Source organism: Zerene cesonia, chromosome 17 (assembly GCF_012273895.1).
Source record: "Zerene cesonia ecotype Mississippi chromosome 17, Zerene_cesonia_1.1, whole genome shotgun sequence".
Classification (NCBI taxonomy): domain Eukaryota; kingdom Metazoa; phylum Arthropoda; class Insecta; order Lepidoptera; family Pieridae; genus Zerene; species Zerene cesonia.
Window position 1 is genome coordinate 1,140,537 of NC_052118.1, and position 17,806 is coordinate 1,158,342.

The window sequence follows — 17,806 nt, forward strand, 5'->3', positions numbered from 1 at the left end:
GTATTTGGTTAATTATTTTATTTCGTTTTGTGGAAATTTTTATAGGGGTTTATTCATATTCAACTTCATAATGTGATTTGGTGATGGACAGTCCGACGTAATGTAGTGAAGAGTCAAAATATTATATTATAATATTTATTGATTTAGATCTGATTTGGACTCTATTATTTTGTATAAGCTAAGCAAAGGCTTAATACCTATAATTTGGATTTGAAATAATGAAAAAATTAGTGAAGTTTATGGAAAATATTTATTTTCTTTTGAATATGTTTTTACACTAACATTAAACATAATTTGCATTTAATTTTTATGTGACTGTGACTTTTATATCAGTAGATTGTGAAGATTTTTTGTGATCAAATATAAGAAAAGGGAATTTATGACATATAAGCTAGCAATACTGGATGCTGCATCCTGCACAGATTGACATAATTATGACGTTTTGTATCAAATTCATCTCCCGATTGTGCTGTAGCCGGTACGTAGAACGTACGCCTATTATTTAAAGTTGGGAGTATTTGAACAGGAATAGGGAACAAACTGGTAACTAGGAAGTTTACGTGTACTTTGTTGACGTGGCTAATTCCACCAACGCAGGTTCTTGTTTTAAACTGTCGTATAATTTTTGTGTGATTTAAAGGTCAGTAAAAGAATGTAAGTAATTGTTTTATCACACATTATTATCGCAATGATATCATAAGCTTTTAATTCCATTTCGGTGTACATCCATACATACCGGCAACAACTTCCTATACTTGAATAATTTTTATTTTATTTTATTGTTAATTGTAATTGTATTGTTAAACAATATTTACATATAGTGGAAGTTGGAATATATAATCTTACATGAACATTAAATGTAGGTCAATTGATCAGTATCTAAAAGTTCCTAATTTATGGGAATAGTAATAAATCATGGAATGAACAGGATTCTTAAGACTATTAGTAATTGAAAAATAATGTTATACAATGTTGGTTGTAATTTTGTCTCCTTATTTATACTTAAGTACATGTCATATTATTATTTTTTAATATTTAATGTAATATTTCTTTTTTTTTCTTATAATTGGAACTATGAGTAACCACCCTCAAATCAAAGTTTATATATAACATTTCTACAAATTGTTAATTATAGAAATCTTAATATTTTTTAATATATTGTAGGATTTATAAGTATTTATAAAATATTTCTCTTACAGTCACAATGCTGACAACACTATACATATCATTGGCCATAACGGCAGTGTTTGCTGGAGTCCCAAACCCTGAAGACACAAAGAGGATGATGGACCACCTCTCTGATGCAGAGCATTATAGAAATGAGCACCACAATAAGCAGTTTGATCATGACGCCTTTCTTGGCGAGGATCAGGCGAAGACATTTGATCAGCTACCTCCTGAAGAGAGTAAGCGGAGATTGGGGTAAGTTTATTGTAAAATTTTCACTAAATAATGAGTTTAGTAGTTAAAAAAGCTAAATAACATGCTATTATTTTAGAATCAACTTAATTGTCATACTTAATCCTTAAACAGAATAAACATAAGGAAATTATATATTCTTGGGGATCCTAATAAAAAAAGCTAATTAAATTGTTTTGCCACTGATGCAAAATATGTGTACAAAGTTTTAACTAAATCTGGCCTTTTAAAGTGAGTCAAAATGGAGACTAAAGTAGTTGATTACATATAATCATACAGGTCAACCTAATATAAGCATGTTAAAAAGAGGAGGTTTTGAATTGGACTTTTTCCTTGTCTCTTATTTTTAACCTATTATTAATGGTTAATTTTTTACAACTGGGGAATTTGAATTAAAATTGTGTATATTAGTATAATAATTGTGATATATAATTGTGATAAGGTGTTAAATGGCTATGATTATTAATAAAAATTCTGATCTTTTTTCTGCTGAAATGATTAAGTTTTGTTTACTTTAGTGATAGCTACTGAGATAAAACTGTAATTTGGGTTATTCAAATCAGCTCTATAAGATTTGAGCTAAAAATAGATATAAGTTAGTTTGTATGGGAGAAACTGTTGCAGCATTGTAAAGATTTTACTGAATATGTAGGTTGTTAGATGAAATTGCATATGAATAGAAGTTGAAGGATTTTATAAATATTATTGTATTTAAGAATCTTAATAGAAACATGATCGGGTCTTTGGGAAATTGAGCTTGTTGATTGGATTTTCAAATAGAATAATTATAGGATTTTGTACATGAGCAGTTACATTTATTTTTTCAAAATTATTTACATATAAATAAAGTTCTAACATTCATCATCTTATTAAATGTATGACTGGTTAAAGCATCCATTTATCCCATGTGTGATAGATTCTAGTGTAAACAAAACTAAATGCTGGAAATAAAATTGAAGTACATATAAGTATATTTTTAATGTAATGTCTTTACATATTTAATCGGGACTATGACGGTTTTATTTTTCTATTTCGTACGATTCGTATATTCTTCATATTAATTTTACATTCAGCCGTTAATAATCTAAAATACATCGTCAAAAATTAATTCGCTCTATCTAAATGCCGCCGAATCTTATCGAAGTTCACCGACCTCATTATCACTGGAATGTTCTAGACTGATCGTTGACAAAATCGACTCGGACAACGATGGCTATGTTACGCCGGTGGAGTTAAAGGACTGGATCCGATATACGCAAAAGAGATACATCGAGGAGGATGTGGAACGCCATTGGAAACAGCACAACCCGGAAAATACGGATGTTGTGACATGGGAGGTTGGTTTTTTTTTTAATTTTATTTCAGACTGCAAACTTTTTATTTACCTTATTTTAATTATATTAAATTTTTTTTGGGTGTTCTTATTTTGAATTCAAACTTTTTATTTACGATAATCAACCGAAAACCTTTTGAGAACTTATCAAAGCCCCAACTTAAAAAAAATAATTGTTTTTAGTTTATTCTGCCACTCAATAAGCATGTTGTCATGTTGATTACAATGAAAAATTTTTGTTTATCTGGTAACTAATGAAACTTTTTGTGGTCCTCTTAACGTTTAATGTTCATTTTAGATGAACAATAAAAAGAATATGCACTGAAAAAATATATACACAATCGGGGATTCGAACCTCGGCCTTTTTAAATTATAGGCCTATAATTCAAATTCTAAGACTGACCTTGAAATGACTACATTTCAGGTGTACAGAAAGAATGTATATGGATTCATGGATGAAATGAGTCCAAATGAATTGAAAGCCAATACCGAAGGTTTCACATACAGCAACCTGTTGAAGAGGGACCGCAGGCGGTGGCATTATGCTGGTGAGATAATTTTTTTTTGTTATATGTTTTATACATATTATATATGTATATATATATATATATATATATATATATATATATATATATATATATATATATATATATATATATATATATATATATATATATATTGTTTTGGTTTGTATGACTGCCCATTGGGTAATAAGTGTTTGCTATTAATTTACTATAAAGATGGACTATTAATATGAAATTATACTAGCATTTACCAGTTTTTAATATTTACTTAAGTGATCACAAGTGTATAAGTACCATAATGAATATTCGTGTTGGTTTTATTAATGACTAAAAAACAGTAAACATTACCATAAAAATCTCAACACCATCCATTGTAAACCATCACATTAGATTTCGCATAACTAAGCTGTTCGCCCCGGCTTCGCTCGTGGTCCATGTATAGCCTATATCAATCCGTTTTTGCATAAAAATGTTACAAACATACAAATTTTTCCTCTTTTTAATATTAGTGTAGATTTATACGTTTTTTTTCACGGATGTTGTTTAAGAGACACAAAAATATATACTCAAATTATTCACATAAAATTAACATCTATAATAAAAAAATAACTCTATTAAGAGTTTGTTTGTTTGTACGCAGTAATCTCTCAAGAAATACTGGTCCGATTTCATATACTCTAGTATTTTATTGTGTTTGATTTTACGCGAGTATTATACATTTAGAAATTAAAAACTTTTTAACAGACTTTAAACGCGATTTATTCGTTATATTATTAACCCGACGTTTCGAACACTTTGCAGCGAGCGTGGTCACGGGGAGACTCAGGTCAGAGGTCACTCTTAAAAATCCGTTAAAAAGTTTTTAATTTCTAAATTCATATACTCCTTCAGTCTTGGATAATATGTACATAATCCATGAGTTCTATAGGCTATATATTATATACCACAGGCGAAGCCAGGGCTGACTATTACGAGCATATTTATATTATATATTTTATATATATATTTCGTTATTCCCAGACGGCGATCAAGATGACGCCTTGAACAGAACAGAATTCGCCTCATTCCTTCACCCAGAAGACCACACTGGCATGAGGGATGTTGTCGTGCTTGAAACTCTGGAAGACATCGACAAAGATAAGGTAAGGCTTTATTATATATAGCTTTTTTTTATTATATTTTTTTTATTATATACTTTTTTATATACTACGGGTTCACTTTAAATCCAGTACGTATAGGACGATCCATCATGGCATTATTAATCATTACATATTATGATCAAAATAACAACAATGCACTAATGCATACCGCTGAAATTACCGCCTCCTTGGTATAGTGGGCGCGCGAGCGTAGAACCGAGGGGTACTGGGTTATATTCCCGGTGGGGACAATAAAATAAAATGTCTCGGTCTGGCAGGACACAGAAGGCTGATCACCTACTTGTCAATAAAGAAAATCGATCAGTGAAACAGATGTATATCATCTGCCTCATACCCCAGTAGGGGACACGGGACTTTAAAAAAAATGCCACTAAAATAAGTAAAATTAAACTTTTCTGCAAAAATTATGTGAAATGTATGGGAATGTTAGGGTGTTTTGTTAACTCTCATAGTTACTGATTATGCATTGTGAACACTTAACGCTAACCTTGTAGATTCTAATAATAATTATGTATTTTACCAACAGGATGGCAAAGTGTCCTTGGAGGAGTACATCGGGGACATGTACAAGCCAGAAGAGGGTGAGAGCATTGATGATGAACCAGATTGGGTGAAACAAGAGCGGGAACAGTTCACTGGCTACAGGTAGGCTGTGAGAGATTTACAGAAAAATTAAATATTTACAGATACGGTTATCATATTTCTATTGGTATTAATCAGATTCAATGGTCATAAGTTAAATTAAATATTCATTGTATTTAAGAGATTTAAATACCTAAAGAAATGTTAATCACAATAATCTTGTTGTATAAGAATGTAATTACAACTTTTATTTATTATTAGAAAAAAAAAAGAGTAATTAATAATTTAAAATAATTCAGAGACTTGAACAAAGACGGCTTCATGGACGAGCACGAAGTGAAAGACTGGATCGCGCCGCCGGAATTCGACCACGCGGAAGCGGAAGCGAAGCATTTAGTTTTCGAAGCAGACTCGGATGCTGACGAGAAACTCACCAAAGAGGAAATATTAGATAAATACGACCTCTTTGTTGGATCTCAGGCAACTGACTTTGGTGAAGCGCTGGCGAGACACGACGAGTTTTAACATTTTTTTTTTATTTCAGCGTCATCTAGTGGCTTTCTGTGACAATGTTAACTGTCAAACATGGCGCCATATTAAAAAAAATATGGAGGGAAATAAGTTTTTTAAAGATTTATTTTTAAGCTATATTGAAAAGAGCAATACAAATGTTGAATTTGTTAATGCTTAAAAATGCCATGTGAATTTGAGCGTAATAAATAACGCACAGCTTTTTTTATATCTACACAAATAGTTAGAAAGTAGAATGATAAAAATTTCCAATGAAAACACTAATAATTGCCTTACTTTTAACATCAATTACTGCCTTCTATCATTTAAGATTTCTACATTTGAACAAAAATAACGTTATTTGTATTGTTTCGAAATTAGCAATATATTTTAACTGATTGAAATTATATTAAGCCATAATATCTAATATTAGTAAATGGTACATACAACTGAATGTTTTTTTTAACAATACTAAATATTTTCATTTTTTTTTATAAATTATCACAATGAACTTACATCTGTAATGATATTTGTCGAAATTAATGAAATAATTCCTTTGAAAGTTTAAAAATATTTATTATGGATAAAAAAAAAAAATATTTGTATGTATTGTAATGTTGCCAGTATGAATCTCTACATAAAAATTGGCAACTCTTTTACTTAACTTAGCACTTAAGTAGTTGTAATGTAAAACCAAAGTTAATTCCTTGAATCTGTGAGAATCTACTAATTTTAATATTTTCAATAATAAAAGTAATAATTCCATTGTATTTTAACGCATTTATATAGATATAAGTTGAAAATTTAAATATTTTTTATCAATGTTTAACATATGTAGTTCGGGAAACTGCTTTTATTTTTAATAAATGTGTTTTGGAATTACTTGTTAGTTTTAATGCATCAAAAAATAATAATTTGTACAGTATTAATTTTCAAAGTTTTGAATGTTTTTGCATAGTTAGTATTTTCCTCAGAAGCAGAGAAGACAAAAAACACGTCTGATAATGTTAAGCTTTTGTACCAAGGTAAAAAGAGACATGGTTTTTCTTGTTGACATCTCTTTAACTATTATATTTTTATTGGCTTCACCTTTATGTCTGTATGTAAAGCACTTCTTTAGATTTAATTTTGCCCAGTAAAAATCTACAGATTAATTCAAACTTTGTACACTTACAAAAAATCGATGACAATGTTATGATTTCTTGTGCTTATCTTTTTATCCCGATTGGGATTGCTATGATTTAATACTTTATTACATTTGCAAGTGAGGCATTTTAGTTAATTCTATCAATAAGCGTGTTTCTTGTTTTATAAACAATTTAAATAATTTATCTCTGCAAGCGTTATAGCTTCAGCCTTAACTTTTTAGTTATGTTCATTATGATATAATGCTTAGTAGTACCGCACAGTACAAGTCACTAGATATTTTATTGGAAAATATGATTCAGGCCGCTAATTAAAAGAGGGGCCTTTTAATAAGACTAGGATATTAATGTAATGGCTTTATTGGTTTATATATTAATATATATATATTTTTAATGTAACTTGCGTGTTCATTACGGGATTTTATTTGATATTAGTTCTTTAGATAATATTATATATTATTGTTTGATTATCTTAATACAATTAAATATATATTATTTTTTTACATTAAGTGCATAAAATATATTTTTTAGCATCAAGAAAGAAAGTGAAACACATCTAAAAACCAAGGGTAACTTCTATAATTTCTCGTTTATTATGGTAGATTAAATAAATCTTTCTATTATCATCGAATTTAACATTTACAATATCAATTGATATTAAAACACAAATTATTTCAAACTAAACGCACATTTTATTAATATTACGAGTATAATATTAAACATCTAATAGTTAATGGGCTATTTAATCTGTGGCGTATCGGATTTCCCGCCCATTTCCCGCACTTGACGTGAAATCAACCGCTAGGCGCTCGCACACTTGATGTCGTTCCGTTCTACGTTTGACGTGTGCTCACTGCCGTGCTTAAGCACAGCGTAGATGTTATGCGCTCCGACGGCGTGCATTATTTTTTATTTTTACGGTAATATGCATTCTTTGGTACATTGAACATGTAACTTGGCTCAAAGTAAATAGCGATTTTAGTAGAGGTGCTTTAAATGAACTTAAGCGTGATTTGTTTTTATATTTTTGAGTATTTTGAATTTGAAAACCTATTTAGGGGGTACACTTCCAATTAGTTTAATGAAAGGGTTTATAAGGGTTCAAACTGTGCATGATAAAAACATTTTTTTTGCATCTACAACACATATTTTATTCTTATCTATGTATATGAAAAATGAGTCTCTATTTCCCTTGGTCACGTCTTCACGCGTGAACGGTTGGGCCGATTTAAAAAATTCTTTCATCACTAGAAAGCTGCAATTAAATTGAGTGACATTATATATATATGTCCCACCAATGTAACCGTCGCGAACAGCTAGTTGCATATATTGATTTTTAATATATTTTATTGGAATTGATTTGCTTACAAAGTATATGTAAAATTATGAATAAAAATAGTACACAAATATATTTAAGAAATGTCCTAAAATCGGAACAATTTAAAGAGATTGGACTTTAATACTGTTGAGAATGAATTCAGTGTCAATTTAAATTGATCAATGATGATGATAACAGATAAACTGAGGATATCTGAGTATATAGAGAATATTTTTATTTTACATTCACAAACCTGTCTATACATGATAATGTATCACATCAGTCTCCTTTAAGTGTGCCTGGAAAAATAACAAAAATTGCACACATAAATTAATATTTTTGTAGTAAGCAACACGGAACACCCACAAAGTAAAGACAATGGTGGCTGAACGTATGCAAATTACGATTGTATAAAATTTAACGCACAGATACGATACACTCGTAATTTCACGTTAACATCTGAAAGGCAAAGGAGTTTCATATTTTTGCATACTTACGCCGCGACAGTAACGGCGCCGCTCATACAAGAAAGGGAATTTGTATGATAATTTTCATTTTGCATTCACTTGGGTTATTCTTCTTCGTGGCTTGTTGTGGATCGCGCTCGGGGGAAATTCTGCCTGTGTCGCATATTATTGGCGCCATGGATACACGCAGACTGGATAATAACAAAATGTTTTTATGTTTCAATTAATTAACCGGATCTTGTACTATGCGTTTGTAATTTTAATGACACCCCGTAGAATAGTATCCAATAAGTCTTTTCAACTACATTCCATTGCATTTGTTTACAAACTAATTAAAAAAAAAACGAATAAAAGGTTTAGAAAACGTTCTTCGTGTATATTTTATTTTTCGTTTCTAAAACTTAAGTACTATGGACTACGAGAATGGCTAGCTATATACGACGACGCAGCAAGGCTACGAGTATAAATATTTATTTGTATGCATAAAAAATGAATCGCCAAATATGGCGCTAAACGTAAAACTCGAGAACGGCTCAAACAGTTCGATAATTTTTTTAATGTTCTTTCTAAGGCAACAAAAGTTGTGCTTTTTGCCTTATTACAGAGAGAAATACCACATACGTATTTCTTTCACGAACCATATAGTAATTGTTTAAGTCTATTCAATGATATCCCATTCAAAAGTTATTACTACGTTTCAGCTATAACTTAGTATGACAGATCCAGTACTTTAAACCAGGGTCTAAGTAATTGTCGGCCCACGCTATATCAATACGAGTACTTTCAGAAGGCCTAGCGAGTGCGAAGAAAGGTTGAATTATGATCTACGCACACATATCAGCCTGCCTACGACATGTCTTATTACAGCTGGTTTGTGAAAGATGTTGGAATTTCACAAACACTACCGTATTTTTAGAGTTGAGCATGCTCCGGAACAAATTGGTTCAAGCCAGTATTGTTGTAAATACTAGACTGAAAGAAGATCGCGTTGTTGTATGCATTCCATCGCGTCAGTCCTTTACTACGGTAACATAATATTTTTGAGTCTTTACTCTACCGTATACATACTATTATACTTACAATTTTATTATGCTACAACCCTATAAAAAGCATTTTTAATATTACATTTTTATAACTTTAAAATCTTTTTTATGAACAAAATATTGTACATATATAATAACTAAAGCCGAGTTCATCTATAAATATAATAAAGCAGTAATTTGACTATTTCTGTTAATAAAAACATTTTTTCAATGCAATACGGATGTTTTAAAGTTAAATCAAAAACCTTAGCAAATTTTTAAAATCTCCAAACTTGTATAGGATTTTGTAGTTCATTCAAGCGATGCTGTAGGCGGAAGGCTAGTAAGTACGTTATAAAACAACTATAGTATTTTTCCAGATAGGTGAATTTAAAGTATACACTTTGAGGCTCATTAAAGATGAACAACCTCGTACGAGAAATATACAAAATAAAAAAAAAATTAATCGCTTCTTTTTGCCAAAACATGAAACCGAAAGAATAGATGAAATTCAATTGCTGAGGCGAGACCATGGGTGGCCGAGAGAGAGAGAGTTTTACAAAGCATTTCAATGCTATAAAACTAAGAATTAATCCTTGTACGAGTTTAAGTTTAAAATCATCGACATCACTAAACCTTAAATAATACACTTATTCCAATTCTCTAAACTCAATATCTCAACTAGTATCTAAAGTAGATATAACGTTTCATGTATTCGTTGTAAAAAGAGCAAATTCTATTCATAACCATTACATTTGGCGCTATTTCATTGTATCTCTACATTTCCGCGAGCGTGGACCGAATTCACAACAAAATCTTATACAATAACATTCTGCTAGCAAATAACAACAAATCCCCATTTTCTAGTCTGTAATTTTAAAGTTACTACGCAACAAAGGTTTTCTTAACTGCTTTTCTTGCAAGTTGGTGTGTTTGTTGTTTACGATGTTAGTACATTGCAAGTTATATTAGGAGTCTGTTGAGTTTTTAACCAACTTTCTTGAAGAGACGGATATTTTAAATTATTTTTATTTAACGGTTTTTAAGGACAGTATTTTCATGTACGTTACCTAGAATAAAACTTTCTTGCCAAAATTACTGAATGGATTTAACTGAAATTCGTTCGAATATGGAATAATAGATTTCTTTAATTGACTTTGAATTTAGAACTTTTCATAAACTCTAGTTGTAAGAATAGGTACTTCTTACAACTTCGTTCGGTTTACGGTCCTGGTATGTTGAAGACACAATTACAATCAGGACCATAGATTAAAATTATATGACTGATAATAAATTTCCACACCAATCCGACGTTAAGTGAATATGTAAAGTAGTTTTCAAAGAACTTTCATAGACATACGTAGCTAATGAACGTAAAATGGTATACTGTTTATTAAAAAATAACATAATTCATTTGTGTAGGTAAATGCAGCTCGCTGGAATTTTTGTGGTGAGCCACAAATGATGGTAATATCGTAATGCGACAGTTTCAGTTTGGGAAATAATGATCATTACATCGCCGTGTAATTAATTGTATTGAATATATTATTGCAAGTGTAAATGTTTATATATCTTTGTACATTTAATGTATAATATGATTGTGTATTGCTGGATAAACACTATTAGATTTGTTTTGAATTTATTTAATATTTGTATAGAGTCGAGCATGCTTCGGCACGAATTGGGCCAGCTCGCACCGGGAAGCCAGCTCTCACCCCCACAGAAAAGCGGCGTGAAATAGTGGCATGCCACTGTGTTTCGTACAGTGAGTGGGGAAGCCGGAGGCCCATATCCTTTTCCTCATCCGTCCCAGTCCATTCCTTCTTTCAAGTCGTCAATCCTTTCCTTTTCCTTTACCCTCTTAAAAGAGGGCAGCACATTCGTAGAGGCACTACCTCTGCGAATGTTCATGGGCGGTGGTGATTGCTTAACATCAGGCGAACCACCAGCTCAGTTGCTCGCTATCGACATAAAAAAATAAAGAAGTTTTTTAATGTAGGTAGGGATTTTATTTTTATTGTATTTAAGAACACAAGCATTAAATTTATTAATGTTCTCGATGTAAGACAGACAAGTAAGACATTTAAAAGTTTTAACAAAAAATGTGAAATTTCCACTGGAAATGCCTACATAAAGACGACCGATATATATAACTAAATCAAATGACATATTTTTGTCACGAAGTTCATTAGATGATAACATGATTTATCTTGAGAGAATTAATGTCAAGTAATTATTAATGTTTCAGCACTAACCATATCATACTTTCGCCATCTCAGCGAAGAAAAAATTTCATTATCGAATTTTTAATTCGACCCACTTTTTCGTGATAAATTCTCCGCGAAGTTTTCTGAAGTCATAAAATTCGAGTAATAGCTCAGGTGGTAACTAGTTGGAAAATGTGAAGGTACAATGCTGTGAGGAAACTTTCAAAATGTATTATTACTCCAATTTACTGCTGGGACATTTCGGTTTTCGACCATTACACGTCGAAATAGCAGAAGTTGGAGAAAAATTGCAAGTTATACTATAAATTGAATCATTTGTTGAGAAAAAGGACGACCTTGTAATGTAGAAATCATAAGAAAAGTAATTTGAAATATCGTTTGTATTTGCTAACAATACTGCTTGTTATTGCTTTATTTATTTAATTACAAACTTAGCAAACAGAAAACAAATTCGCATTCCGCTCTATGTGCGTCTGTAAGCTTAGATCTTCTAAATTACGCAAAAGATTTTGATGGGGATTTTTAATAGATTGAGTGATTCAAGGGGAAAGTTTATATTTATAATAACATAGAGAAATAGAGGGGGAAAGGGGTTTTACTGCGAATTAAACGCGTGAGAAGCCACGGGCTAAACCTAGCAAATACAAAACATGCTCAATAGCAAATTATAACTAAAAACGTGATCGCATGAATTGATGAGAATAAAATGAAATATAGATGTAAATGCGTTGTATATATTGATCATTTTAAACATATTTAATCAAATAGGTATACTATATAATTATTTCTCTACAACCAAAAATTCTTGCACGAAAACCGATGTTGCCAACATAATTTATTTATCCGTGGCGTTTATAAAGTTACATTGGAAATTGTGCACGCTAATTATAGAACTGAATAAATATGTTTGTATAATTTGTTGCCGCCACACGTGGTGCGACTCCTGTATTTTGTCCACAAAACTGCTCTTTAATTAGTACGAGCTTCATGAATAATCCCGATTTTAAAGTTCCGTTCCAATTTTATTTTTGAATTTACCAAATTGCTATCGATTTAAGTGCGGTATATTTTGTGCGTGGTTAATGCAAATAAAAACGTGGGGATTAATTAAACAGTTTCTACTATCCCGATTTCCAAATTTAAATCCACTTCTTAAATCAAAGACGATGTCGTTGTATAAGAAATGTAAAAAGTAGAAGTAGTACGCCATCGAAACTTTAATATGCAAAACATTTCGAGTTAAGAAGGGAAATGTTCGTAATAAAAAACAACTTAAGCATAAGTTTTAATTCTCGTAAGCGTGCTAAAGTAAACAGATGGAAAAGTATGACGAACTTTCGGCGGGACACGCAACGACGGAAGTCGGATATTATGCCCATAGATTATAAAGGCGCCATTTTATTTGATGCTCGTTTTGACTGCATTCTGTTTTTGAAAAGTTTTAATGCCTTGTGAAATCAGATATCAATTTAAAGCAAACTTAAAATATTAATTTGATTTATTGATCAATTTAAATTATTAGTTTGATATATATGATCGTGAATAGGTGTCTCATACAGCGTTGGTTAATATACATTAAAGGTTAGTATATATTACTAATCATAAATTGCCCCGCAAACTCTACTGCTAGTCAAGTAGTGTATGAGCAGCTGTAGACAGACTTGCCAAAAGTAGTATGTCTGGATTTTCAGTGTTACAGCTTAATACGGAAAGGCAAAAAAGTCGAAAAAAATAGAAGAATAAAAACTTCCTTCTAGTGAAAATAGATAATGAATTAATCCATGTCTGAACATCCCTCTATAAGTTAAGTAATCTATGTCCACGCCAAACGTTCACCGTGGGACGAAAGCAGAAGTTTTTCACAATTTTTGGCGTAATCTTACAAAGGAGCAAAGTTTGGAACTCATTAGAGTAAGAGCAAATGTTTACGTAACGGTTCGAGCGTAAAATTTAATTTGATTTGCTCGGACGCTCGGCCGCAAGTCTGCATGTAAATACCGTAGGTAATTAATCCTTCTATGGATGTATGCGATGCTACTGTCACTTTTGTTTTCAATTTTAAACTTTAAATTACATGCTTGTTTTGTGCCACGTGGAATTAATTCGGATGTTTATTGTTTTATTGTTTTTTTACCGTTGTTGAAGAAGATATCTACGCAACTGAAGTGATAAGAGAAATCGTATCATCGCTTTTGGGTCTTTCACGGTGCTGTAGACGCAACTATTAGTAAGTACAATGCATATTTATTTCATAATGATAAATTTGGAAAGAATATAAAAAATTTGATCACGAGGCGGGATTCGAACCCGCGTCTTTTTGCCATACCGTAGTCATTCATCGATTGTTTGATTGCCGCCTTGAAACAGAACTAATTTAGGTCATACATATAAACAAACAACAATGACCGACCCGGGATTCACTCATATACGCTACTTCACAATGTATGCATGGGAAATCATGCCGGCACCTAATATTGAACATACTTTTTTTATAAGTATACAAACATACAAACGCAACGGTTTGTAAGAATGTTTGTTACTCTTTAACGCAAATAACAGCCAATAGAAGTAGATAGATAGATAGTAGATTTGCTACTTTATCTAGATACAGCGTGATTGAAGCCGAGGGATTCAAGAAGCTAGTTCTCAAATCACCGGCAATGTAGTTGACATAAGCATATTTTTTCTTGTGTCAATTTAGCCGATAAGTCGTGCGTAAAGTGACACATTCGCAAACATTTGTCGATCACCTCATTCAATGTGAAATTGGAAAAGTTATATGCTCTGGGCACACTGAGTTTCCCCACTCAATACGCTTTCAATACTCCTAGGCCCAGAGATTTGCCTTTATAAATTGTTTTATCGAGTTTTCAAGTATTCTGAGCATCCATCAAGATTATCATGTTATTTCCTCCAATTATACTAAGTGGACATTTTGACAGGTGAATTTTTTTTGCCGGGTGTATTTTTATGAACGTAGAGTATATTTAAGTAGTCTTTTCTTGTAAAATCAAACATTTTACGCAAATATTTATATACATTTAGAAATTAAAGACTTTTTAACGGACTTTAAATGCGATTGTTTTCTTGTGTTTGATTTTACGCGAGTATTGTACATTTAAAAATTGAAGACTGTTTAACGGATTTTTTTAAGTATTTAATTTATGAGTTGTTTTTGTGTGTTGCTAGTACTAATTTACTTTTTTAATTTGGTGAACAATTCTTGCATTTAATGTCTCTCTAATTCTTATGAAATTAAGCTTAGGAATAAAACTCAGTGATAAGTAAGAGCTTAGTGGAAAGGCTTTCAAAGTAGTTTTCGAGGTAAGACCAGAATTCATAGATCTGTCCTTCAATAATGTTATAATGAATCAAAGATAGATTTATAAATTCTGATGCTGCTAATTTATAATAAGTTTATCGTTATTATTCACAACAATAATTATCTCTATACGAAAAATTATTCTTAGAGAAGGAAGCAGAACAGTGATAATAACGCGCTACGATTTTATTGAAAGACGGAATTTTCAACACGTGTACTAGGTCAATTATTTATTAAGAGATTCAGTTTGATGGAAAATTTCCGTTAAACTATCGAAAGATTCCTGGAGCTATAGCTCCGTTATATTGTTATATTATGAACAAAGCTACACTCGAGACAAAGCAGCCCACGTAATAATTTGTCAAGTCCCATAAATGAAGCTATTCTGTTGGAGCCCAATGTGAATTTGTTAGACAGTTGGCGCTGTTCCTTGCCTTATATAAAAATACAAGCGACATGTCCTCGTTTCATTCCGGTTTTCGGAAGAGATATAATGCTGCTAGGTGAGTTTGCGCGGATGTAAACGTGTGCTATTTCAGTTTCTGTGTTTATTAGGTGTGATTTTCTAAACCGTTTTTTTATATAGCTTGTGGTGTTAGCATGATAGTAGTTTTTGCACTTGTACATGTATTTTTGATTTTATGTATTTTTTTATATTTTTGTATTGGTGTTAAGAACTGTTGGATTCTTTATTAAAAAAATAAATAATAATATAGTGATTCTACTAGTGTATTTTGAAATGCTTTCCAGTTGAAATAGCTAACGTATGGGTGTATGTTTTATATGATTTAGATCCAAACCTGCTTTAAATAGTTCAATGTATTGTAAAAAGAGAGTTTATTCGAAGTTTATTTTAATTTAATTTGTCAGAAATGTGGATCAAAATTTTAAGCCTATCATCTCGCTGAATACTGGAATTTGTACATATTTTTATCCGTGATAAAACAGCAAATATCATTCGTGCATTATTTACAACGTAAATAACGGTTGTTCACAAATTTATCTAAATTTTAACCAAAATAGTTTTTTGTACTAACAAATCCGTATTTATAAAACAAACAGGATGTATCATAGCGTAATTCAACCCAGTGCATCAGGAAACACAGTCACGAGAAAGTTTTCGTGTTGTTTAAATTTTTTTAAACGAATTTTGCATAGTTTTTGAAAGTTGTTTCACGTTCGTTAACTAGCACTTTTGTTTTGTTGTAATAGCTGTGTGTACAATGTTTAGCCAGCTATATTGTATGTTGGAAACATTCCACGCGAACTCGAGATTAAATTGCACTAAAATAAAACGATTTAAATGTTAACGATGTGATGATTACATTTGGAAGATTTTCGTTCAAATCTCTATTACGAATTTGAATCGTTTTATAACTGTGTGTTAGACTGATAAGCGATGGTGTTGCGTCTTGGTTTTAAAGGATTTCAGATGACATAAACACTGACATCAGGAAGTTTATCGTCCGTCCAAACTGGAAAAAATAAAGTCACAATCTAAAATATTGGCATTATGTGAGTTATCTGTATTTTTAATTTCTGAATGATTTTAATTAAACTTGTACTAAGTTGCTATAAAATAAATAATTACAGCAATAAACATTGAACAAATTAATTAAAAAATAGTACACAACAATTATAACTCATTTAAAAAGCTGTTCAAATAAATAAAATGGTTTTAAACTTATGAATAACATTTAAAACCTTTTATATTGTACTTCATCGTTAAACAACAAGAAAGGTTTTTCGCACATTAGTAAGAAATTGAGCTATCACTACCGCCCAATTAAATTAAAAATTCCGTATTCCAGGTGGTCGGTATTGGTTGGTAATTCCTTGGTACAGGCAGGCGTGTAAGACGCTCAGTAAACCATGAAAAATGTGGTGTAAATGATTGATTTGGGCACTTCTTTCACTATTAGTGCGTTAACGATGAATTTTGCCGTTCAATAAATTTGAAGTGAAAATGACTCACATTATAGATTAAACTAATATTTTTAAGCTGGGTATGTTTTCACACTTCTATCAGTTCAGTATAATTAGGTTTTATTAACCTTAGGTAATCTACATACATTAAGTTATCTTTTATATATCTATATAATTTAAATCTTAGAAACGGCTTTCATGAATTTTAGTATGCAGTTGTGTTTCGGGCGCGATAAATAGACCAGGCAGGGCAGAATAATTAAGTAAACACGCTCTATACGTAAAATAATCAAACACTTTCTATAGCCAATTCAAGAAACATGTATCTTTTGATAAAAACAACAACACTCCGCACCTCATTATTAAGTAATCAAGCTAAAATGCACTGTAAGTATCGCAGCGAAATTTCGTTAAAAAAATTCGCGAAGCGCTCTACAGCGCTATCGGGTAACAGGCCAGCTAATAACCTAATTGAAACTGTGCTTAATAGGGTAATGGAGTTTCCCTGTAAGGCCCCATTTGGTCCTCTGGAGTGTTGTAAAATACGAGATCGTACGTACATTGACCAGTGCTCGAATGCTCATGGTAGATTGGTTTAAATTTCGCTGCGGCTGCGAAAATTGGATAGAGTTCAGTTAATTTGTACTATTAGAGCGACTAAAGGTTAAATAATGTTCATTGGTTTTTACAAAATTTTTAATTCAGTGTAACTCGGCAGTCTTCTTATTCAAACTTAATTTGGAACTAATACTCTGATCTTCTCATATTACATAAGAAGTAGGCAGCTAAGTAAACATATATTATAGTAGTAGACGGACAGTCTCGGGGTTCTACGCGCAATAGTTCCCGT

The 17,806-nt window shown here is 31.4% G+C and overlaps 1 protein-coding gene across 3 annotated transcripts; it reads left to right on the forward strand.

Moving 5' to 3' along the window:
- Positions 1–433: 433 nt before the first annotated feature.
- On the forward strand, positions 434–6,410 carry LOC119833472 (calumenin-B). Of its 3 annotated transcripts, none has more exons than XM_038357488.1 (7): positions 434–654; positions 1,200–1,422; positions 2,597–2,756; positions 3,177–3,300; positions 4,297–4,418; positions 4,963–5,081; positions 5,318–6,410. In XM_038357488.1, the coding sequence occupies exons 2-7, from the start codon at positions 1,205–1,207 to the stop codon at positions 5,541–5,543; spliced, it is 969 nt and encodes a 322-aa protein (XP_038213416.1). In that variant the 5' UTR covers positions 434–654; positions 1,200–1,204; the 3' UTR covers positions 5,544–6,410. The 3 variants fall into 3 exon arrangements, with proteins under 3 accessions (XP_038213416.1, XP_038213417.1, XP_038213418.1); XM_038357489.1 differs by having other exon boundaries at positions 434–640; XM_038357490.1 differs by having other exon boundaries at positions 434–597.
- The last annotated feature ends 11,396 nt before the right edge of the window (positions 6,411–17,806 follow it).